General features: G+C 37.1%; 2 protein-coding genes across 5 annotated transcripts in view; one reads left to right on the top strand and one right to left on the bottom strand.

Moving 5' to 3' along the window:
• The window catches only part of LOC114146983 (laminin subunit alpha-3), a 73,848-nt gene extending 62,091 nt beyond the window's left edge, over window positions 1–11,757 (bottom strand). For 2 of the 3 annotated variants that reach the window (XM_028021461.1, XM_028021462.1), the window contains exons 1-2: window positions 11,183–11,757; window positions 10,618–10,770 (exon numbers count right to left, since the gene is read on the bottom strand). In XM_028021461.1, coding sequence (XP_027877262.1) covers window positions 10,618–10,770; window positions 11,183–11,458 — 429 coding nt within the window. In that variant the 5' untranslated portion in view covers window positions 11,459–11,757. The remainder of the gene's footprint in view (window positions 1–10,617; window positions 10,771–11,182) is intronic. The other variant, XM_028021463.1, reaches the window with a different exon arrangement.
• Window positions 11,758–13,109: 1,352 nt separating this feature from the next.
• Window positions 13,110–24,590, top strand: vps4b (vacuolar protein sorting 4 homolog B). 2 transcript variants are annotated; one of them, XM_028019985.1, is made up of 13 exons: window positions 13,110–13,313; window positions 15,063–15,174; window positions 15,414–15,514; window positions 17,012–17,123; window positions 18,567–18,717; window positions 18,866–18,924; window positions 19,015–19,134; window positions 19,242–19,398; window positions 19,531–19,679; window positions 21,444–21,525; window positions 21,609–21,828; window positions 21,916–22,056; window positions 23,146–24,590. In XM_028019985.1, the coding sequence occupies exons 1-13, from the start codon at window positions 13,293–13,295 to the stop codon at window positions 23,245–23,247; spliced, it is 1,527 nt and encodes a 508-aa protein (XP_027875786.1). In that variant the 5' UTR covers window positions 13,110–13,292; the 3' UTR covers window positions 23,248–24,590. The 2 variants fall into 2 exon arrangements, with proteins under 2 accessions (XP_027875786.1, XP_027875787.1); XM_028019986.1 differs by lacking the exons at window positions 13,110–13,313; window positions 15,063–15,174; window positions 15,414–15,514 and adding an exon at window positions 15,567–16,147.
• Window positions 24,591–24,997: the final 407 nt, after the last annotated feature.

Genomic DNA, 24,997 nt, shown 5'->3' with positions numbered 1-24,997 from the left:
TAACAATTACAACAAAGTCATCAGAGGTACTGCCTGGAAGACTGTGACCTAACCTTTGATTGCACTATGAGATATTATGTACACAAAACAACACATCCATTCGTCTGTTTTCTGTAACTGTTTTGTCTCCTTCTGGGTCACTGGGCCGGGGGAACTATCCCAGCAGTCAATGAGCAAAAGATGGGGGTGGGAGGCTCATCATGGACGCTGGTTGATTATAAAGGCAACACAAAAGCACATGAGACAAAACAACTAAATACACTCACATTCCCTCCCAGGGTCAATTAAGAATCACCAATTTACCTACCATACATGTTGTTGAAGTGTGGGAGGAAACAGGAAAACATTTAACATACACAGGCAAGACATTGTTCTAAAACACCATAGTAGAGTCATATGGACATAGTCAGCAACACAATTTGGATAAGATGTGGTGTTTAGATTATACTCAATTAATATCAATAAAATAGCCATGCCGTCTGTATGTCTCAGCTAAAATCAAATATTTATTTATTTATATCTTCAATACATGTTTCTAATTTAAATGAAGTATATTGTTTTGCCTGTTCATTCACCATGGGCTCCTATAACAAATCTAAACCAGATAAACTCCACATCTTCAGGTAAACATGTATGCATGGAACATCAAGTATAGCAACAGCAAAAAGTTTACAGGGTTCTGGTAGCCCTAACCCTATCCCTAATAGCAATAACGCAGTTGGGCAGGAGAGTTAGCTCTGAGGGGGGTTTAGCTCTCCTACAAATTCAAAACCCCTGTTCTAATAATCTTAAGCTACAAAACCCAAGCAGATTTTTGTATTTATTTATTTATTGTTTGGTTAAGACTGTTGCCTTACACGTCTCTGGTTAAAGCATGTTCCTCTGTGTCATTGGGAGTTTTTTGTGCTGGTTTCCTTTTACACACCAAAGTTGTGTGAATTAGTTTGATTGATGATTCCAAGTGAGTACGTGGGTGTATGGCTGTTTCTCTTGTGTCCTTATGTTGATCCTGTGATTGATGGGTGACCTGTCCAGGGTGCAGCCAATCTCATGAACCATGACCCGCAGGACAGGCTCCAAGCCTCCTGTAGCTCTAAACAGAGCAGACCTCGTATGGAAAAAATTACTAACTCGGAGAGCTTCCAGAATGCTCATAAGAGGATGCACTAAGTACTTGTGTCTACTTTCACTGCAGTGCCATCTAAGGAAACAAAGATAATTTCTCTGATTATCTGACGATATTATGAAAAGGAAAAAGTATTTTGTCCCAAGATTACTAAACCCATCCCCATGTCTTTTTGAGAAAGAATCAAGAATGCTCTTTCTTAACCCAGGGATTTATTTTAGTCTTTTCCGAGATTTTTTAATGCATCAATAAAGACTTGAATTAATGCAAAAAAGCTGTTGGCATCAAATGCAACTAGCAAATATATCTACATAGATTAAAATAAATAGACTTTATTTGCAGTTGAACTGCAAATAAAGTTGCAATATCTCTGATGACTTTGTTGTAATTGTATGACATACAATATACTGCAGTTCAGGTTTTTGTGTTTGAAGACAATGTTATTTTTTCATCAAGATTTGACACATTTTTCAACATTTTTGAAAAGTTATTTGGCATTTTAACAATTTTTCCTTTCATTTTTGTTCATGGTTGTAGTTTACAAGTTGTTTTAATTTCCATGACTGAAATGGGAAAATATGTCAAATATACAAGCGACAAAATGAGCACAGAGCACCGGAGAGTCATCCGACTGTGAAAAGCGATGATGTTCAATTTGGAAATCCAAAATTGGGTTTTGAAGCACAACATAGTAAGCGGTCTAGTTCAAATTTGAGTTAATGAAGGGAAGATTTATATGGTAATTTATCTAGAAAATAAGACACCAAGAAAAATGTTTCCTGAGAAGCTTGAATAGCTAACAAATAATAATGAAATGAGTAATAAATGAGTACGAAGCCATAGCAACTTCTGATGGAATCCTATAAATACCAAACAAAAAGCAGTCCAAATTTATACATCTCAGCCATAGCTGTTTTTTAAATGCTTGACATGTTCAAAAGAAGCCCAGTTAGGTGAAAACCTATCCAATCTGGCAACACTGGCTCTGTAGTGAGTCCAATGTTTAGCACCAGCAAAAAAATCTGTTTCAAAACAGTAAAATTCTTGCAACATTGGGATACATGTTGTAATTCTAGCTTTGGTATTGACCAGCAATGTTACTCTGATGTCCATTGATGTGTGTTGGCATGGTTTTTTTTTTTGTTTGTTTTGCTTTGTAAAATAGTCTACTTTATGTTACCAAGACATTCAGTGTTTCTGCAAGACACAACACTCCAACTCTAACAGTCTATATGTAGTCAGTTTTCTGTTGTTTGGTCCTAAAATAATCTCTTCAGGCTATTGCTAAACATGTGATGGAAGTTAAAATACTGATTTATAATCAGGCAGCAGCTGCAGTCAGACGTTCTCTCAGTCATTTGGCTCAAACACCAAGAAGAAACTGTTCCAGATGAAGATAATGAAAGCAGATGAAACATGCCAAGGAAATGTTTAGAAAGAGCAGTTATTGATTTAACAATATCTGCAGACATCATCACATGCTTTATATCACGCTCACAAACAATAAATGTGACACTCAGTGCTGGTTGTTTACTTCATGCTCAAGCGATGTTTAGTAACTAGTGCATAGATTGCAACGTGTTCTCTTTTTTCCAAGTTTTAGTTGAGTTTTTCTTTAAATCTAAAATTCCAGTTTTGCTCAAAACCCTTAAGCAAAAGTGTTTCCAATTTAGAGATTGTTTTCATGGGAGATTTAACTTACACATAACACATTTTCTGCGTCGATGCTCTTAATTGTAAAGATGCTCACTACACCTTTTTTCCATGTTAACAATAAGCAGCCACACATTCTTTCGGCACATTATGGTTTATTTTGGTTGTTTAAAACTCTCCTATAAGGCTTAGAATGGTAGTGTGCAATTTTCAATATACAATTTTTAAAACTGAAAAAAAAAATAAATAAATAACATAAAGAAAAAATGAAGATGTGATTCCCTTGATGGCAAATCCAATTAAACCAAAGAGTTGTTCAGCTCCAAGAGCGTAGTAAAACTACAACTGACTAGACAGAATGTGAGAAAGCTTCAGCTAGCTTGATGAGAGATCAGAGAGCTCATATAAGAGGAGAAGTGGCATCAATTTCTGCTGGAGTGAATCAGTCTTGCAGACAGAACATTCTGTGGTGGGGTGGAGTGGAAGCACACCCAACATACCCTCCACCCCGTGCCCTCTACTCCACACCCCCCCACTTTGCAACAATGCAGTGTACAACTGTTTGTCTGCCTAGAACAGGTGGGGCAAAGTAGGGAGAAGGGGGTAGGGTGTCTGGTATATTTTCTCTGTCTCCATGACAGAATTTATGTGCTAACAGCAGAACAGTTGGCTAAAAGTTACAAGAGAAATGCATGTAGGTGTTACAGACACATAATGATCACCCATGTTTCTACTTGTTTGCACTTTTCTTTTAAAAGCTTTATCCTGCAGCTGCTCAAGAACTTGCACTTCATTGTTCCTTTGTGCTAAATGCTTTGTAAGTAAATGGTGTGATGTATACAAAGCCATGCAAATTAATATATAGAACAGGTGTCAATAACTACATTTATTATTAAATTCTTGGTTAGCAAAATTCTCTTTAAATTTTTTAATATGTGAAATACATTATTTTCAAGTTACCTAAGCTTACAGCTTGATAGGGGTGTGCTATTTAAGATACACCTTTGTCAAATAGGTCTAGGAAAATGGCTGTTCTCCTAACATTTCCCATTGCATCAATGACTGCGTCAGAAGACCTGTGACCAGTGATTAGCATGGCCATGTACCAATTGATGGCAAAGGCCTTGAAAAGGTGAAAAGATCCCACATTAACCTCCACAAACTTTTCCACACCGTAGCTCCAGATTTAGGTGGAGCCTCAGTCCAACAGACAAACGTGAGGCGCTCTTCAGTCCTGGTAAACACACACAGTGGCTGTTCAGGGGGAGCAGTAAATATCTACTGCGCCCTCCCCTTCAGGCTGCCCCACTAAACACAGTCACTTACATCACCTCAATCGTCACTGCAACAATATGTCTAACAGCCAATTTGGTCGCTGGGCTGAGCCAGCTGCACTGTACCTGCAAATCCTTGCAACAAATCACATGTCTATGGCAAGACTGACTGGATTTTCGACAGTAAATCGCTTGTTTTTGGCTCATGCTCTCATGCTTTTGGCTCAGGTAGGTAGGTAGTCTGGACTTTCAAGTGAATTCCAGTGCACTGATCTATGCCAACTACAAGAAATAAACATATGTTGGGATTTGCTGGGCATTTCAGTAAAAACAAGCACTCAAGTGGTGCAAACACTAATGATTGTGCTGAAATTGTACCTCACCCACTGTTTCCTGCTTAGCGATGCTGATGCCAGTAAGTTGTGGGTCAGGGACCATAGAGCATCTTGTCTCATTCAGCTTGCAGCACACATTTACTGATGCCACTTCAAAATTAGAAATATCACATTGGAAAACCAGAATGTTATTGCAGTTGTAGTAACAGCACATATGTACACAACACATCAGGACCTCATGCTTATTGAAAGGCCCACTCCATTTTTTTATTATTATTCTTTATGTCAATAAATATACGTTCGATAATTATTGTTTTGTCTTGTTTTAGCCATCTTTGTTAAAACAAAACTATCCCTGTTATCTAATACTTACAACTTTGGGAGTGATGCAAATAATGTGCCATCTTTTTATCCTGCTTGTATGTGCTCATAATTGTTTTTTGTTCTGCCACTTTATCCCCACAAAATTACACCACCTTTCTATTTCTACCCATTTATCCTGTGAAAAGAGAGGGCCAGGTCATTTTCAATGAGGCTTTATGAGAACCAAAGCTTTGTGACAGCAAGAGAGCACAGAAAGGTTGTCACACAAAACCTGCCTTGGAGGATTCTAAGCACAAAAGGGGGCGACAGCCGCAAATAAAACATTCAAACCAAATTTGGTGGGAGGTGCACCCCTGAGAGAGAGGATTAGGTTCCTGGGGAATGTCTCGAAAATTGAGTTTTTGAAAGCTTTGTGGCGTGGAGATTGCAGAGTTGTGAAAAGGGCCAAGTTTGTTTGACTAACCTGGATTTCAGAATTCCCCTCAAAGTTTATTACACAATCCAATCAGAGATTTTACAATATTTCCATCCTCTAAAGTTGAACCAACCTTACCACGGTCAATTTTTATAACAAATAATTAGCAAATCATAAAAAGAAATTATATTTTGGAATCTAGCCAAAGTTTAGAGCCAATAAACGGTCACAGTGAACTTCAAAATAAAGTTTATCTTTTACCTTCAAAATGAAACACCAGTACAACCCAATGAACCTGAATCAACAAGTTTCAATACCACATTTTCAGTCAGTCTTCTGCTTTCATTCGATGAAACCAATCAGTTTAAACTCATCAAAAAGGAGACATACAGCAGCGAGCCCTGGTATGTTTGTCTCACATGGTCTACTCTGGGTTCACTCAGGCAGATAAGCACGTGTGGTCATGGCTCCTAAAATACATTCCCAAGAATAAAAAAAAAAACTGAGTGAGCGACTGGCAGTCTGAAACAGGGTGTAAATGTTTAGTAGAACAATGGCTTACCTACTGTGCCCTGTACATAGTTTAACAAGTGCTAAATTTTCCAAGAATAGGACCAGGCGGTTTGATGCCTGTGCAATGAACTTATTAAATGCTGCACAGATATCTGTTAACCATCTTTAGATGTGGGAAATATATATCGGTAATGAATCCTGCTGTTTGTGAACTTCTTTTTTCTGAATAGTGCTTTTTAAATAAAAGAAAAAAAAGAATTTCTTTTTAGGTCAGAGAAAGAAGACAGAAGTCTAAACTCTTTATGTCTGTGCCAGATAAAACACAAAGTCATTTCCTACTGCATGTACACTCAGTAGTAGTAAGAAAAGTAGAAATGTTAGCTTTTCAGAAGCTGCCCAACATACAGCCCAAAGTATTGTTGTACCTCCACAACAATACTTTTCAATGAAGTTTGATAAGTTGCTGCAATTTCCTCCACAATGTGCAGACTGAGGACCACAGAGGTCACTTCCAGATTGAAGAAGGGATTTGTCATGGGTCATAGGTCAAAGGGCAAGAAGGCACAAACAGGGAGCAGCTTGCATACTCACATTGGCATTTATAAAGAACCATTCAAACTGAAGGAAGTTAAAAGATGAATCCTGTCACAGGAGGAACTTACTACGGCACAGAAAAATATTCTAAGCTGATTTTTGAAAAGTTAACATTACTTTTTAGAGACATTTTAATTTTATATATAGCTTTGTAAATCAAAAATGCAAAAATGGTTTTACCCAGTTTTCTCTAGCTTCTTTTTAACAAGTACCTCCATACTGAAAACCACACATTCCAAATGCTATCAGTGCACACATTTTGGTTGATGGCTATAGAATAATTATATGTCATGTTTTTACTCAAAAGTAGAAATTTCCAAGTTCAAAGTTGGAAAAATGTTTAGGTAAGAACACAAAAAAGTCAATATTTTCTCACCAGCCCAGACTAAATAATCCAATATGGCTGCCCTACATATAATTCTTAGAGATAATTTAATAAAAATAACGATCTTTCTCACACACAGTTCTGAAGGTTCTGACTGTAAAAATGTTGCTGCAGTGCAAAGGACAAAAAGCAGAAATGTACATTGTTGTAACTTTTAAAGCTAGTGGTAGTTATTCTAATCAGTGACTTTGTTTTCATAGTTATATTTAACATGCTTAAACCAATCTGTCATTCCCAGATTGGTTTCCTGTCATCCAACAGCAGTTTGTGCTGTGAGTTCTTGAATTATTATCCCCAGTTACTGATGACGTAAAGATTAATGTGCTTGAACAACTCATTTTTATGGTGCTGACTAATTTTACACCACAGTCAACTCATTTATATTTACAAGCAAATAATCATTAACTAAATTTTATCTGACAACCAGTTAAGAAAGCCAGTAGCAAACACAGTATATACGTTCTCTGAGTGAAGAGTTTTCGTTACAGTGGTGTTTAGCAGAGCAGCTCAAAACATTTACCACTAAATTCAATTGATACTTGACAGAGTTGTTTGTCTTACACTGAGTATTTGCTTTGGACATTTGCTTTTGTCTTTTAAGCTGCTCCTGTGGCCATATTTCAGCCTGAGGTATTGGAATTTTCCCCCAGTGTATTATAAGCCTGTCAGGCCACCAGGTTTTACTTGTGCCCCCACCAGGCTAAGCATTGCTTATTTACTGTATTTAGGCTTTTTAAAATGTATGCATTTTTAAGACTTTATAGTTGGTGGTCAGGTGTTAATCTTACAACCTTTCAATAACACATAATTATCAAGGAATATTTTCAGATTTCCTGTCAACTTTAAAAAACTTTTAACTCAAAAACACAATGGGCCGCTGGATGAATGACTGCCCTAGGCCCCAACCACCGGGCTTGGCAAGTTTTCTGGGGGAAACCTTGCAATGTAACATTTAAAATTTTTATATTCAACATGCCAACATTTCTAACTAAATTCACTTATGCTTCCAACATTTTTCCAATCACATTAGAAAAAAGGAGTCTGTGGTAGAGTTACCAAATAATTATGCCAATTGTGTTTGCTAAGGACAATTCTTAGCGGATGCTGACAAAAAAATGCAAACCTTTAAATGTGCACATTTGCTGGAGTAAAACAGAAAAAAATACAGTACATCCATATGTAAATCATGAGATTGCTGTAAAATTCTTATCACCAACAGTCAGCCATTTATTTGGTATTCCAGAGGTTTGGTAACAGAAAACTTTATGCTAGGCCATAGATTAAATGTTCCACAATATGAGAGGAATTTCAGACCTGCAGGCAGCATTACAGGGCACAAATATCAGTTAGTAAAAGTAAGAACATTAATATCTGTCAGATTATTACAAGGCAACTGTCCAAACTTTTTTCCCTTTTTTCCCTTGAAGCTCCATGAGGTAACTCAGGACAAGTTCTACAATCAGGATCAGCGATGTAAGTACACACTTGAATAGTATTTCAGAGCAATCCATACCAGCATAACTGACATATTCAAGGGGTTCTCACAAACAAATATGTCATACTTGTGTAAATTCATTATAAAAAATCTACTGAGTTTAGATTTGGATAAGAGTATTTCAGCTGTAATTTTGGCAGAATGTGCTTCCAACAACCTATTTTGAAACAAAGAAACCGGAAACAACATTGTCAAAAAAAACAAAACACCTTTCTTTGAACCGCATACATTTTAACATAAACATGGTCTCTACCACCATCTTACATATCTGCTTGGAGCTATACAGAGACCAGCTGAACACCCACCTGCATTTATCTTGAAAGGAAACCACAGCACCTATTCAGGTCTGTCTGGCCCACACATTTTCATTAACCACATCATTTATCCTGTGGGTTTCAAAAGAATTTACAAAGCTATCAAAGAACCACGGAGGACAGACAGACATTTGACAGCTTTCTTAGATAACATGTGAGCCAGTGGAAAGGGTAGTTAAGCCTCCACGTAAATTACTGAATATTCAAAGTTTTGTCACAAAGAACTGTAGACTCCAATGTGTTCTAGTGGGATTTTATGCGATAGACCAACACATACACAATTTTGAAGTTGAAGTAAAAGTTAAACATGGTTATCCAAATGGCTTACAAATGAAAATCTGAAAAATGCATCAGTGCTCAGCATGTTTTACTCTTCTACCGCTAAATAAAACCCAGTGTAATGAATTGCCTCCAGAAATCACCTTATAAGGAGATAATTATATGTACATAGTTTAATCTTATTAAGTCCAGTTGAAACCGTAAATGCACCACATCATGAAGACCAAGGAACACATTAGAGGGGATAGGTATAAAATGTGGAGAAGTCTTACTTTAGTATTACTTTATTATGGAAGTCAGCTCAAATCTTCATCTAAAAATGTAGAAAGTATAGCAAAACTGCAAACCCACCAAGGCATCACTGCCCACCTGAACTGACAAGCTGGAATAAGGAGAATATTAATCTTAGAAACAGCCAGAGAAAGTGAAAATCGACTCAAAGTTCAGGCGGAAGACTATTAACAAGACAACTATGAACTGAACACTTCATCTGGTCTTTAGGAAAAGAGTGGTTGCAAAAAAGCCATTTAAAGAAGAAAGCCATTAGAACAGGCCAAAAATTAACTACATGCCAAACAGTATGTGTGTTATGTGGTGGAAAACTAACATTGTACATCACCCTGAACACGTCATCGCCTCCGTGTCATGTGGTGGGGATAATGTGGGGATGTTCTTCTTCAACGGGTACAGTGAAACCAGTCAGGGTTAAGTGGGAGATGGATGATGCTAATGACCCTAATGTAGCACATGCAGTAAAATCCCAATAAAATACATTGACACCTGTGGGTGTGACACAATACAAATGTGGTAAGACACTGAAGAATTCAGAAGCCTGTTAATTAAGACACTGGGATACATCCTGCCTACTTTAAATCAACTTTGACATTAACAAATATCTTCCAGGTCTGATGTTTCAACCAATGATTATTTTTTCTTCTCACAACATTTGAACAATATAACAGAATAGGTGGCAATATGAGTCTTGCTCAATGCATTTAAAAAGTGTTAGTTATATATTGTGTTTGGTTATGATCAATGATGGGGTGAGTGTTGTGCAGGAGGTAGTCACAATCACAGATCTAGTCACACTCTTTTTTTAGCACACTATAATGCAGTAATGTTGCTTTCCCTGCTCCCAAATAAACTGAGCATTACCATGTATTAAAGTCAGACATCTCCAAAGGCCCTGCATGTGTCCATCCTTTTGTCAGGGCACACTATATTTAGCAGCACAGAGTTTAAGCACAGCTCATGCTGGCTAAAAACAGAAGACAGAAAAGCCCGCACCCATTGTCAGACACGGTGTCCACAGGGAAGCCAAAGGTGTAGAGGGGGGCGTCTTTGCGGCTTGTCCAAAACCAGTCAGTGCTCCCTTGTCCACCTGCACATCTGAAATCCGAGTCTGCATGCTTCTGATTTCTAATCCAGAGACAGAAATCCTTTCTTTCCTCACAGCAAATAAGCGAGGGTGAGGGGGCAGTTTTACGGGCTGATAGCCAACCTCCTGTCAGAGACACGGGTTGTGATGGAGGCAAATTCTCCAGCCAAAGGGGCATGAATCTGATTCCTGGCAGGAATCCAGCCGTAAAGCATGATTACTGCTTGCTGAGGTGGTGAAGCTCAGACTGAAAACATAATCATGTAACACCTGATGGAATACCTGAAGTACAAACACTATGAGTCAATCTACATAAAACAAAGAGGGAACTGGGAAACAGGAACAAAAACACTGCAAAAATCCATTTAGATGGATAGATGCAAGTAAAGCTGCTTTGCGCAGATGCTACAGATCCTATTTTCTACAGTGCTGAAAAGTCCAACAAGCATGTAGACTTGTCCACCCCTGTTATTATCCACACACAGCAGGACACAGCTAAAAAAACAAATGATTGTGCACATGATAATCTTACCTGCCCGAGGTCCAGGGTAACATTTACTTCATTGTAGACCATTCCCCTGGAGAGAGGGGGGCTCTGCCACCACCGCTCTGTCCCATCAATTGCATTGGTCACCGGGTGGGCTTTGTTTGGATCCAAAGAGTTGCAGTAGTCACAAAACTGACCCTGAGAACACATTTTTTTTTTTTTGTCATTTAAGGCCCAGGAAAAGCCAACACATCAACTTCACAAATGAGGTGGAGAGTATTAATCATGTATATCAGGAATTCCTAGGAGTGGAATTCCTGTGAGAACTCTGGAGATCTGCTGAAAGAGACTTCCTCTAGAAAATGTGGGAAACTATAGTGTAAAAGTATTTCTGGCAGTTGTACAAGTTGGTCCGGGCAAGGAAAAGCTACAAATGCTCCCTGGGGTGTAATAAAGGCTACCATGCTTGTCTTTACAATTTGAATTGAGCAATAATAATAATAATAATAATAATAATAGTAATCATAATATTAATGTGTTTATTTGTTTGAGTAATTTGACAAAAACAAACACTACACATAGATCTGCAGAGTTATTTTTGTTCCCTTACCTGTATATTTTGAGTAGGGAGACCCAGAGTTGGTCCTCCGACAAGCTTACAGTACAAATCAACTCTCGGTGCGCCAGTTTCATCCTGGCCGCAGGTTGCTGTTGCAGATATTCTGGAGCCCTCTGCGAGGTTGAAGTACGTCGGATTCAAACTGAACCCCGTCAAGTCATTAAAAGTTTCTTGGCCGTCCGCGTCCCTGAGAAGTGTTGTCCAAAAGGTCAAGAGCAGCACAGCCCGGAGATGAGCTCCTATCCTCCGCCGCGGAGTGTTCTCCATCAGAGATCCTTGTAGATGCTGAACCCAACCCGCCGCCTGAGTGGAGGAGCTCTCGTCATCTGGAGTTGTCCATGAAATGTATTCCTTTTTTTTTTTTTTTACTCGAGAAGATATTTCAGTGGATCTGCGTCTTCGCTAATTTTAGAAGCTGACAATGGCTGAAGTTTATGTCCCGCTCCTGGAGGTGTGCCCTCTTTTCCGGCGCATATCCGCAAAAGAAACGAGGCGAGTTTTCCTTGTTCCGAAATAAAGTGAAGCGTGTCGCTGCGGCAGAGCTCTCAGGTGTCAGGCTGTACGAGCTGAACTCCTCAGTGCGCCGTGAGCGAGCTGGGGCCAAAGGTCTGTCAGCACAATTAGCACTGCCTTCACTCCCTCATCAGAGACACGTGTTTCTGTTTTCTTATGGCTCCTGAATAACAAGCGTACCTTCATTTGTTCTTATGCTTGACTATTGGTTGTAGATTATTAGGCAGCACTTGAGCTCAAAAGTTTCTTTTATCATCTGAATTAATGTCATTTGATAGATAGATAGATAGATAGATAGATAGATAGATAGATAGATAGATAGATAGATAGATAGATAGATAGATAGATAGATAGATAGATAGATAGATAGATAGATAGATAGATGAAGCAATTTTTAATATTAACATGACTTGAGATTCAAGATATGGGTTTTCAAGCCCTATACATTGGACTAACTGTTGACCATGGTGGTGGCAGCATCATTCTGTTGTTGCCAGGGTAATATTCACATCCTCAATGTGGATGAGATTGAAACAAGGAGGACAATCTATAAGTGGTTCACTTAACAATACTCAACAGCCAGACAGTTGAAATTGGACAATATCGGTTGTTCCAAAATGTGAATTATCCCAAACGTATCAAGTGAACTAACACTATGCTTGTGATATGTCCCTGATCTCATTGCTGTTGACCATGCGGTTTGTACATAAAAGTTTGCTCTGTGTCAAAAAAAGCAAGCTAGAGTTTATCTGATGGCTGAAGCCATGAAGTTTCTAATTTGGCAGATAAATGTATGGAAATATCAGCAGGGTTCAATGTTTGTCTCTGAGCCAGAGATGAATGGACAACTATTCTTTAAAAATCCACTTAAGTCATTCATACCAGCCATGAATGTATGTAAGGTGAGGGCCAGACAGATTTAACTATATAAATAATAAAACATTTGAAAATAATCCTGTTGGTCAAAGTTTTTAGAGTGTGACATTTAAAACACATCTCTGTGATCATATTTGTTTTGGTCTCACTTATTTATTTTACATTTTGCAGTTAGAAACAGATTGTAGAAACGGTGAATTAATAGAGAGAAAAAACAGGCAGACATGTGACGCATATATCATACCAAAGTTATATGAAGGCGTCCTCTAGTGGAGTAACTTGTCATTACAAAGTCTCAAGTTTAGAACTTGGTTTCAATTCTTCCTTCGTCGCGTTGCATTTAGGTCACAGTAAAAAGAGCTTTTGTTCACGTAAAAACAAGACAAATGACATTTTTTCAGCTATTTGTCAAAATAAATACGTGAAAGCAACTTTAAAATATGTTGGGACTTTAAAAGAAATAGCAACTTTTGTTTAGAACTTGCACATCAACAACAAATTAGTTTCACAGTGTGACTCATTGACAGGAGTGTTCTCGGGTCCAAGCATTTCTACCATTCTTCTTACGGGGCAACCAGACTGAGCGCATTATGTCAGCGATGGGGCAGCGATAAGCAAAACAGAAACTGTTCAGCGACGCTGAAATCGTAAACTAAAGAAGATTTGCTGGGATTAGTCTATCAATCTGTTCTACTTAAATGGTCCACTCCACATGGAGCCAACAAATCTCCAGGTAGGACGGATTACTTTCTGAACGACTGGTCCGGGACAGCTTCCTGGTCTCACGTTGACATTTGCGTGGTTGACAGAATATGAAATCCAGCTATTGTTCACTTGGTTAATCTGTTTCTTGTGCTAATTTATAACAGAAGTTGTATTTTATTCGTGCCATGTTCCTGCTCCATTGCAGTTTCCTTACAGATCAAAATTGTTTTTGTTTTTTTTTTACATCAGGCTGATATATTAGGATATGGGATCTGATACAGCTACTCAGATGTACTCAGACTGTGTTTTATAATGGCAACACTTTTACTCGTGGCTATCTATTCTACACAGCAAATCTCGGTATCGCTCCTGCTCTACAGTAGTTGTGAGCTACATTCTTCCTTGTGCTTGTTTCTCCACACTGTTCAACAGAGTAGGCGCTGTTTAGTCAGAGGCATCTATTTAGAGATATTTCTTGGTGTTTATACATAAGGTCATTCCCACTGTAAACCAGTTTTGCTTGTTAGTTTGTTTTCTCAAATTTTCTTTGCTCAAAGCTCAAGTTCAGACAGCATGGATTCATAGTATGTTAACACCATTTTTTAAGTCTTGTAACAGATTCCCAATTAAACGAAGGACTGGTTTGCAACTGGCTTATTCTAACCTATAGTAGGCAATATGAATGAATATTAAAGTTCATTTACACATTATTGCAATTAATTTAAAAGCAATAATAAATACTATTTGAAAATTAATTGTAGCAATAGATTGCAAGGCTGTGATTGCATGTCACTGCACTCTAAGCGTAGCGAACACAAACACCGCTCTGATTTATATCGTACAAAACTCTGATTATATATGTCAGATTTTCTATATATGTATATATATATATACACTGCTCAAAAAAAATAAAGGGAACACTTAAACAGGTGTTTAACACTTAAAGTGTTCCCTTTATTTTTTTGAGCAGTATATATATATATATATATGAAGGTAATAAACCCAGTGATTATTTTAGTTTTTTGGGTGTGCTAACATCTTCTGTAGTTGCAATAAATCAGTGGTAAACATTCATATCATTGCCAATTTTATTTTTTGATCTAAACTATTCCATGAATAGGCTGGGAAATCTTTTTATCATTTCATTGTTCTGGCTGATGAAAAGCATCCATACATGATACTGCCACCACCACAAATCACTGTGGCCATTGTGTTCTAATGGAAATTGTGTTGTATTAGTTTTCCATACATAGTGATTTTATCACAAAAAGGAGTTCTGGTCTCATTCTTCCACAGGCTTGCAGTGTCCCGTACATGACTTCCTTGCTAAATGAATACGAGACTTTTTTTGGCAAAAAGTCCAAACCCATCACCCAGAGATTGTTTGGATGAGCACAGAGAAAGGATAATGGACATATCAGAAAAAGGAGTTTGAGTATGAAACTACCAGGGAAGAGAAAAACACTAAGATACCAAGTAGTTTTGACAGAGGATATATTAGGGGTGCACCAATTACTGTTTTCTGGCCCATCACAATTTTTAAAAAGTCTAAATGCTAATTTTAATACTGATTTTTATAATGACTATCTCAATCAGTGCACTCCTATGATATATAGAGGGTCAGTGTGACAGAAGATAAATAAGGATAAGGTGAAAAGTAGAAACAAGATCTACAGTGACAACTCCAAATGGATAAGCTAAAAGATTTATCATGACTGATAGAAATTGCAGCTTTAACATTACAAAATATAGTGCGATTAATCTCTTGCTCTTTCAGAAAGCTATTGTGATAGCACAGAAAGCTTCACAGGAGGACCAGGCTGGAAACTATGAGGAGGCCATTCAATCCTACCAGCATGCCGTCAAGTATTTTCTTCACATTTTGAAACGTGCGTTGAAATGGTGGGATGCTTACATAACTGATGTCACAAACATTACTATATCACTGGCATAATATTTAGATCATCCTTAATGTGTTAATGCCCTGGCTTGATTGGTACATGTATTGTTTGATTCCACAATCTTTTTTTTTCTTTTTCTTACAGTAGGTAACAATACAACAAAGGATATTTCATGACAACTGTTCTCTTTTTGTGATGCTTATTTGAATTTTGTTTGCTCTTTTCAGGTGAACCTCAAGGGAAAGATGGCAACCAGAAGATTAGAGATACATGTAAACAGTATTTGGACAGAGTGGAACATCTACAAGAGTATCTAGATAATAAAGAGGTTATTACATTGCATTTTATTTTATGTGGACATTATTGTCTGCGATGAAGAAGTACAAACTATCCTTTGTATTGGTGATAGGAGGTCTGAGTATTGTTAAATTTACCTCGCATGAGGTGAGAACATTAACCTGTACACCTCCTGTCTGTGAGCTCTACATATAGTGTTTCACTCCAGCTAACAATAAAAATAACAAGAAAACAGAATAGATTCTTGTTTGGTTTAGAATTTCACCTAACTACCTCTAGAAAGTAAATACTTGTATTTTTTGGAGGGGAATGTCCGCAAATTAACACTTATCTCCAATCTACTGTTGTAAAATAAAATGAGATCGTTTTGTTTTCCTCTCAAAAAAGGAAAGGGCGTTGTTGGCGTGACGTCTTGACGTCATCACATTCCGTGCACGCGAACATCGACTTTTCAATGCGGAAGTAGCTTCCCTGATCTGACTCCAGGCGATCTGACAAACGAAAACAATTCGGCTCTAAACCTCGATTATCGAGCTGGCAGTTTACATGTGCGGCTGAAATTTTGACGTAGAGTGTTTAAAAGTATTTTTTTCCTAACTGTTGTGGCGTTTTTGTGGGATATCGAGCCAGTGAGTTAGCCCTTATGGCCAACAATAATTTACAGGTAAGTGTTGCGACCAACCCTTAAGCTTCGCTAAAGCGCTCCGGCAACCTTTAGAAAAAAAGTTTTTCAAGCCTAAATATCTCTACTTAAAGTGTTAATAGTATTGTAATCCAGAAATGTGAGGCGGTATTTTAACTTTTTGCAAGATATTGTTCCTTTTAAATATGTTCAAAGTGTGTAACGATTGTAACAATAGAGGCTATTTAGCATTGCTAGCTAAATTAGCTTTCAGGTCGGTGGTTAATTTGTGATGAATAAAGTGACCAGCTGTGGCTGACATCATTTTCATGTGTTTTCTGCGACGTTTCTGGCACTGACGTCTGTTGTAATGCAATTGTTGAGATTTACTCACTCTAAAGGAAGCTAATGAGGTTATCTTGACAAGCTAACAGGTTTTATGTGGCCTCATAATACATGCGTTTGATCGGAGAACATACTGGATCATTTTAATTTCGATAAAGAAAGTTATATATGTATATATATTTCCCTTCTGACCAACATGTATGTATATATGTGTGTGTGTGCAGTTATTTCTTTCCGTTTAGCAACGACAAGGAAATAAAACAAAAGCTTTGAAAGTTCGTCACAGGATCGTATTATGTGTGTGATGTTGCCTAATAAGACCGATATAGCCGTAAATCTGATATAAGGTGATTATGGCAGTGTGTTTATAAAGTTTATCTATACAATAAGTCAAGTCATGTTTAAATCCTTTTTAATATCATGTTAATTTCTGCTTAATTTCCAGCAGTTTTTTATATTTTACGTTGTTAGTTTAATAAATCTGCTGCTAGGTTTTCCTTTTAACATCAGTACAAACAGGTGCTGTTATAATTAAGATTGTTTTGTTCTCTATTATTTCAGAAAGCGATTGATCTCGCCAGCAAGGCAGCTCAGGAGGATAAAGCTCAGAACTTCGAGGAGGCACTGCGTCTCTATCAGGCTGCTGTTCAGTACTTTCTTCATGTGGTAAAATGTGAGAGAACATGTTAACAAAATTAATAACTGCTTAGCAGGAGTCACAGCTTGATAATTACCTATTTTAGCTGTCAGTGTTCTGGAAAATTGTGTATTTTATATTGGAAAAAAATTTGTTTAATGTAAAAATCTGGGTTGCAGAACATTTTGCCCTTTCACTATTTTTTGCAGTTTTAATTTTGGTAGTTTTTTTTATATAATTTTTTTCAGTTAAAATAGAAGGGGTCTGCCATGGAACGTTTTTTATCAACAATGTGTGCTATGACAGAGGTCAGCAATCTTTACTATCCAAAGAGAGACATTTATTTCTATTCCTCCTACATACAATTTGTGTGGAGCTTCAAGTTCTCTTTGACCCTAAGAAAAAGATAATTTATAAAGCTTAAGAAAAATATACAGTTTTGGATGAGTTTTATTGTGAAATTTAATAAGAGACAGCTTATTTTATTTTAGATTTCTAAACAAAAGGACAAAAAAAGTGGAATACATCTCGACTATGATGAGACTAATTCAATCATTTCAATAGAATAGAATAGAATTACTTTATTCATCCCAGCAGGGAAATTATTTCGCAGTTACAGCAGCATAGATACAAGACACACAACAACCACCACTGAGTAGCAATTGTAGACAAAATAAAAATAAAATATAACATGCTGTCAATATAAAAAGCAGCTTAGAGCAGTCCTTGCAAGGATTCAAAAATGCAGAAACAGTATGTATATGTAAATGTATGTACAGCAAGTGTGCCACAGTGCAGTTGTGCGAAATTGGACTGATTAGTGCAGAACAATGGTTTAGCTTTTATTGGACAGTGAGATGGCATGTGGCAGGAAGGACTTCCTGTATCTGTCCCTACGACAGCGGAGCAACAAGCTGTCGTAAAAAAATACAACAAGCTGACAAAGATCAAAATTATTTGACAAATAATTTCTGTCAGATATTATTTACAGAAATGTTAGTCTTAGGAGATGCTGTGGAGATGCAGGTTCCAGGCTCCCACACCAAACAGACATTTTTTATTGAGTTAACAGTAATTAAGTAATTATCTAGAATGATCACATAGTTTTCTCAAAGAAAATGTGGTTATTTGACCACATGTATAATACCTACAATTAATCGGAGGCTATAATATCTCCAGTTCCATAAGAGTTGACTGGACCAAAAGGGATCAGAGTTAATATTAAATTCTTAGGAAAATAATATAGAATTTCATTAAGCATTATTATAGGCAATGACTCAAGTAAACATATCTGATACTGGAGTATAAAAGAAGGAAGTGGTAATATGTTGGTATATAAAATATATGTATGAATTGGTCATACCCAGCCAAAAAATATATATGTATATTTTTCAGGCACTAAAAATAATACATTTTTTCCTTTTGTCATACCAAAGTGACCTTCTTTAATTTCCTATCTTTTCTGTGAACCTCTGACAGATGAGGCCCAAGGAGACAAAGCAAAACAGAGCATCCGGGCAAAATGTGCAGAGTACCTGGACAGAGCAGAGAAGCTGAAGGAGTATCTGAAGAAGAAAGACAAAGCTCCTCCTGCTAAGCCTGTCAAAGAATCGCAGTCCGATGACAAAGGGTGTGTTAATGGGTGTGATCTATGGCTCTCTGTGCGTTTTCTGTTGTGCTATTCATATACTTTGTTGGAGAAGATGGTTTCCATTCATGAATATAAAACTGTGATCAAAGCTAACTTGGATTTATAATACTTATGCTGTTGTGCCCAGGAATGAAAGTGATGAGGGGGATGATCCAGAGAAAAAGAAATTCCAAAATCAACTCTCAGGTTTGTTCTGAACACAAAAACAACATTTTGTTTTTGGACAAACATTCTATTTATACTTCCTGGTGATAATTTCATACAATTTCTTTATAGGTGCAATCGTTATGGAGAAGCCTAATATTAAATGGGATGATGTTGCTGGTTTAGAGGGAGCCAAGGAGGCTTTAAAAGAGGCTGTTATTCTTCCAATCAAATTCCCCCACCTTTTCACAGGTATACTTTATTTGAAAAGATGTCTGTCTCATTAGTTGTCTGTTGAATAATTAATGATTTCATTATAGTAATTTATAGTCTTAATTAGTTCTTTATGTAACTGTCAGGAAAGAGAACTCCATGGAGAGGGATCTTGCTCTTTGGGCCTCCTGGTACAGGAAAGTCTTACCTAGCTAAGGCTGTGGCAACAGAGGCAAACAACTCAACCTTCTTCTCAATCTCTTCATCGGATCTTGTCTCCAAATGGCTGGGAGAGAGTGAAAAGTGAGTTGTAGACATAGTAACTCATAAAGTAAGGATTGATTTTCTGACAAATTATAACAAATAATATAATCTAAAAATTGCCTCAAAGAAGTTGCTGTTTAAGTGTGTAAAACACTTCATTTCACTTTGCAGGTTGGTGAAGAATCTTTTCAGCCTTGCGAGGGAGAATAAGCCTTCAATCATCTTTATTGATGAGATTGACTCGTTGTGCGGTTCAAGGAGTGAAAACGAGAGTGAAGCTGCTCGCCGAATTAAAACAGAGTTCCTGGTTCAAATGCAGGGTGAGTGTAAACAGTCACTGCTGTTATCAATGGTTAGTAAATGGAGATTATAATGAGTATTTGTCAGTGTAATATAATTGTGAACTCAGATTTTTTAACATTACATAGTATACGTTTGTAACATCATATATGAGGAAGAGCCTCTCGAGTTAATCTGGTCACTTTTCAAAAAATGTTTCATCTATTTTCCTTTCAAAAGATTTTAAGCATTTGTTTTTTCATTTCCGTTAATGCTATAAGTTTCAAGGAAGTTATACAAAGTAGCCTCGTTTTATTTTTTTCTCCTTTTTTGTTAAAGACACGTGTCCTTGCTAATGTAACCAGCAAAAGCAGTGAAAGGGAAAAGGGGAAGTATACACTTTGCTCTCTCCCTTTCTAGATGAATGAGCTGCTGAAATCAGTACAAGCTATTTTTGCGAAATGACTGTAGACTGGCAGGTTTTATCTTAATTCTAAACATGAGTTTACAGATATATGGTTAAGACAAAAATGAATAAAAAATTAGGAGTTACTTGCCATATAATAAATGTCTTTAAATTCTGAAACAATGTTAAAGGTACTATGTATAGTTTTGATATAAAATTTAATTACCGTGTAAAATTAAAAATCTTTCTAAAAGTAATGACTTAGTTCTTTTGAATATGGAAACTGCTTTGTTTAACAAGTTTCTTCCGTTTTATTTTAAGCTTCAGGTTTAGGTGAGGTAAAGACATGAAACTCCAGAACTAACACTGAAATTGCTATAAATTTCTAAATGTGGGGGCTTTGACACGCAACTGAAACCACATATTTACATTAACTGTAGAATAAGACAACCTGAATAATGAATAAGCCAAAAATGTTTTCTGTTTTAGCTTAGTATTTAGGCTATGATCAAGCTAATTTATTTTTTGCTTAATGTAAAGTTAATAATTGTTTTCAGATATTTTTATTTTCCTCAAAGTTAGAAATTTGTACTAAAATAACTCTGCCTTTAAATATTCTTGGAAAGCCCAGAGGGTGATGTGATGGCTTTGAAGGATTTTGATTCATTGGATAGTTCAAAACAATTGAATTAAACAGAGGCATTCCTGTAGATGGATTTTATGATAAAGCTTTCTGCTCCGATGTCAGAAAAGTCCAAAATAATCACTCAAAATATCAGGAAGAGAATTGTTGACCTCCTCAAGTCTGTCATCGTTGAGTACAATTTTTCAAGATCCCTGTAGGTGCCAAGTTCACAACCATGTCTGTGCAAACCATTATGTTCCAGTATAAACCACATGGGTAGGTACAATAATTGTTCTTCTTCGGGAAAGAGGTTCTGTGTACCAGAAATGATTGTTTTGGTGTTCAAAAGCAAAACACTCAAGAGATTGTTGAAGAGATTGTCAACATCCAAAGTTAAACTAGTCCCATATGGACTTGGGCTGAAGGGCCACTCAAGGAGGAAGAAGTCATTACTCATACGCAACATAAAACGCCTAATTACAGTTTGCAAAGAGCTTCACTTTTGGAAACATGTTCTGTGATCTGATGAAACTAAAATTTAAGTGTCTGATCATAATGAGGATTGGTAATTTTGGAAGCAAGAGGACATTTGAAAACTTGAGAATTGCAAACGCAGGAGTCACATCCATCTGCAAAGTACGAGGGGTGATTGCATCTTGTTTTATGTGTGTTTTGCAGCAGGAGGGACTGATTGGAAAATAGATCTGAAGACATCAGCAGGGAAATTGTATGTGGCTTTGATCTGTTTTATTGAAGTTTGTGTCTGCTTTACAGGTGTGGGTAATGACAATGAGGGAGTGCTAGTGCTGGGAGCCACAAATATCCCCTGGACTCTAGACTCTGCCATTAGAAGACGGTAAATGTTGCGAGATGTATTAAAGTTATATAATATCTAGTTGTCATCATCCTATTCTCAGTGCAAATACATAATAATTTCAGATTTGAGAAGAGGATCTACATACCGCTGCCTGAGGAGCATGCCCGCTCCTTCATGTTCAAACTCAATCTCGGCTCGACCCCCAACACTCTCACTGAATCAGACTTTGCAGCTCTGGGGAAGAAGACAGTTAGTTACTCAGGAGCAGACATCAGCATCATCGTCAGAGACGCTCTAATGCAGCCTGTTCGAAAGGTCCAGTCAGCAACCCACTTCAAACGGGTATGTCTTCATAAGGCTCCTGTAAGGTTTAATCTAACTGCATAACACATTAAAATAAGCTCACAATCTTTCTGTTGTTGATATAAGGTACGAGGTCAATCCAGAACTGATCCAAATGTTGTTATTGATGACCTTTTGACTCCATGCTCTCCTGGTGATCCCAACGCAATTGAAATGACCTGGATGGAGGTCCCTGGAGAGAAGCTATTGGAACCAGTGGTGTCCATGGTAAGAAAACTACTACAGATGTGTTAATTGGAGATGCACTCATCAATCATCTAGATTGGAATTTGTCAACTTGTTTGGATTTGCTCTGAGCAGTGGTCAGCATCTCCAGTGTTGTTGTTTTCCTGTTTGGAAAATGCATCAATGGTGAGAACTCCACCATGTAGAGCAGGGGTCTCAAACTCCAGTCCTCAAGGGCCACAGTCCTGCAACTTTTAGATGTGCCTCTGCTGCACCACACCTGAATAGAATAATTAGGTCATTAGCAAGGCTAGGAGAACTGATCTACACAAGGAGGGGGTAATTAAGCCATTTCATTCCAGTGTTTTGTACCTGTGGCACATCTAAAAACTGTAGGTCTGCGGCCCTCGAGGCCTGGAGTTTGAGACCCCTGATGTAGAGCCTTCTAATGCCACCAGTATTAGAAGAAGAGATAACAATCATCAGCATGGACCTGGTTGCACCTTTTTGAGTTCAATTTAAAGCACATAAAGGTTAGAGATGATTGCTTTGCATAAATGGGATGATATTGTCATTCTTCAATTTCTGATATCATTAAGCATCTTCTATTTTATGTTTTGTATCAGTAAAACTGAATTGGTAAGTCAGATGACAAAGAAACTGGAAATTGGTATTGGCTGGAGACAGACTGGTTGATGTGTCAAGTATAGATGTGCAACTCCCTTAAAAAGACAATCTGATATCTACATAGACTTGGAAACACACAATTCAAGGGTTGTTTAATTTTTTATACAGAGGGTTGTTTATTGAGGTAACTTAGTGTGGTTTAAATAGTCTAAAATGTAACTATTTCTATAAATGTGCATTTACTTTACCAGTTGTATAAATATAGTCCTATAATAAAACAACAAGACCAGGGCAATTTAGGTACAGACTCGAGTACAGAGGGAGGTGCTTTTGCGTTTGCTGAATAAAATGCTGACAAGTTAATGTTGCAAAGTTGATCATTCAAAACAATCTAACAGCGTATGTGTTTGCATGATCAAAAATGAAGTCTTACTTATAAATCTCTTTATACACTCCTAATAAAAGGACTTATTTTGAACCATTTTTTCTTCTTCCTCCTCTTAGCCTGACATGCTGAGGTCTCTGTCCAACACAAAGCCAACAGTCAACGAACAGGACTTGGAGAAACTGAAAAAATTTACAGAAGACTTCGGACAGGAAGGCTAGATCGGATCCAAAGAACCAAAGCAATGAAAGTGTGATTGTCTCTTTACTGTTTTTGACCCTTTTTTTTCTCTCTCTGTCTCATCCTTATTCTCTAAGCCCCATGGGTTGCCTAAGTACACACATAAAAAGGGTGGAAGATTTTTTTTTTTAATGTCCATTCCAGTCCAAACGTAAAAGCTTGCTACATATATTTGTCTTGCTTAAATGTAAAAGAGCCCACATTTGAAACTTCGGAGTTTAATTTGGTGTAAGGACTAGAGCCCTAAAGTATTTATAATCCGAATATTGAAACAGGTTTGAGAAACCTATAAGACACCTTTATTGCAAGTTGGGAACTTCAAACTAGAACTTGCATTTGTGTTTCGGTTTTACAGACTTCTTCCAACTCCATTATTGTTTTTCATAAACCCTAATTTAATAAGGTAATTCATACATTTTATGCCCTATCCTGTAGATCAAGGAATGCGTAAGCCTTGCACAGTGTAAATCAAAGACGTTATCTTCATATGTTAGGTTTTGGAAGTGGAACGTTCATGTCTGAGAGTGGTTGTGATTATAAAATTTTAAGACAGACTTGGATGCAAATGCCTGGATGAATTTTTTGATGCAGTTTTGAAGGAAATTAGTTGCAGGTAAATGTGTTTAGTCATTCATTATTTAAAATTAACATGGGCCTTAAAAAGTATCACCTCTGTGGGTAAACCAGCATTATTTCACCATTCCTGAAGGACCTAAAGCTTTGAATTATTTCACAACTCAGTAAGGCTTTCTTTCTATAAACAACTGTACATATTCATTTATACTAAAAGGCTTTGCTGATGATCTTTGAAAGCTTAAAAAATCTAGGCCTTATATTGGAATAAAATATATTTGGTTTAAGCAAGACTGAGAGGTCAAAAGTGGACATTGATGGCTCAGATAAGAGGACCTTGTGTACGTAACAGAAATGACTTGCATTTTTGAGCTTGCACTTCAAAAAGCCGTAAATGGCTGTTTGCACCATGTGCCTTTCAGAAAAAATGCTTGTTTTTTTTATTGGTTTATTACTAAATTAAGTCATACTTCTAATATATATCAAGTGCTTTGTCACTACAACTAAGAAATGTACAATGTATGTGCATTTCAACGATACTCTTTTAGAGATTGTATACAAATGTACTCTGTTGCTGTTGAGATGTGGAAACTGTCTCCTGTAATTTTTTAAGGGGGATGTCTTAATTTGCAGTGTATGTCTGCACATTTATGTAACCAACTCTTGGGCCTTTTCTTGCGAGAAGAGGTAACTGATGCATCCGATGTTTTCTTTTTCATTTCTTTAGTGTAAATAAAAGTTACAGCTATACCAAATGGTGTTTTTATTTAATGCACTGCAAAAGGATTTGCAAAAGTTGTTGATTTAAAAGCTAAATTTTGCGCTACTTCTCAAAAAGTAACACTGCTGTGATATTGCTATTAATTAGGACTTGCAGCTACTTAAAATTCAAAATTCTGTTTTTCAAAAGCTTTAAAGAATGCTTATTATTCAATTTCTAATACTAATAAGTTGCCTATTAAAGCTTTGTGAAGGCTGGGCTTCTGAGGGAAGTGTGTGTTTGGTTGTGTATAAGGTTTATCACCACCAAGCTGAATATGTTGTGCAGCCCAATCATTTCAGATAAAAATGCGTTTATCCTAGTCTGTCGGAGACTCTCACCGTATCACTCATCCTGGTTTTAGGCTAAAGTTCAAAGTGCCTTAAAGATGCGTTGCA

This window comes from Xiphophorus couchianus, chromosome 6 (genome assembly GCF_001444195.1).
Source record: "Xiphophorus couchianus chromosome 6, X_couchianus-1.0, whole genome shotgun sequence".
Taxonomy (NCBI): Eukaryota; Metazoa; Chordata; class Actinopteri; order Cyprinodontiformes; family Poeciliidae; genus Xiphophorus; species Xiphophorus couchianus.
Note: the sequence above shows the minus strand (reverse complement) of the source record. Positions and strands in the feature narration are given on the sequence as shown.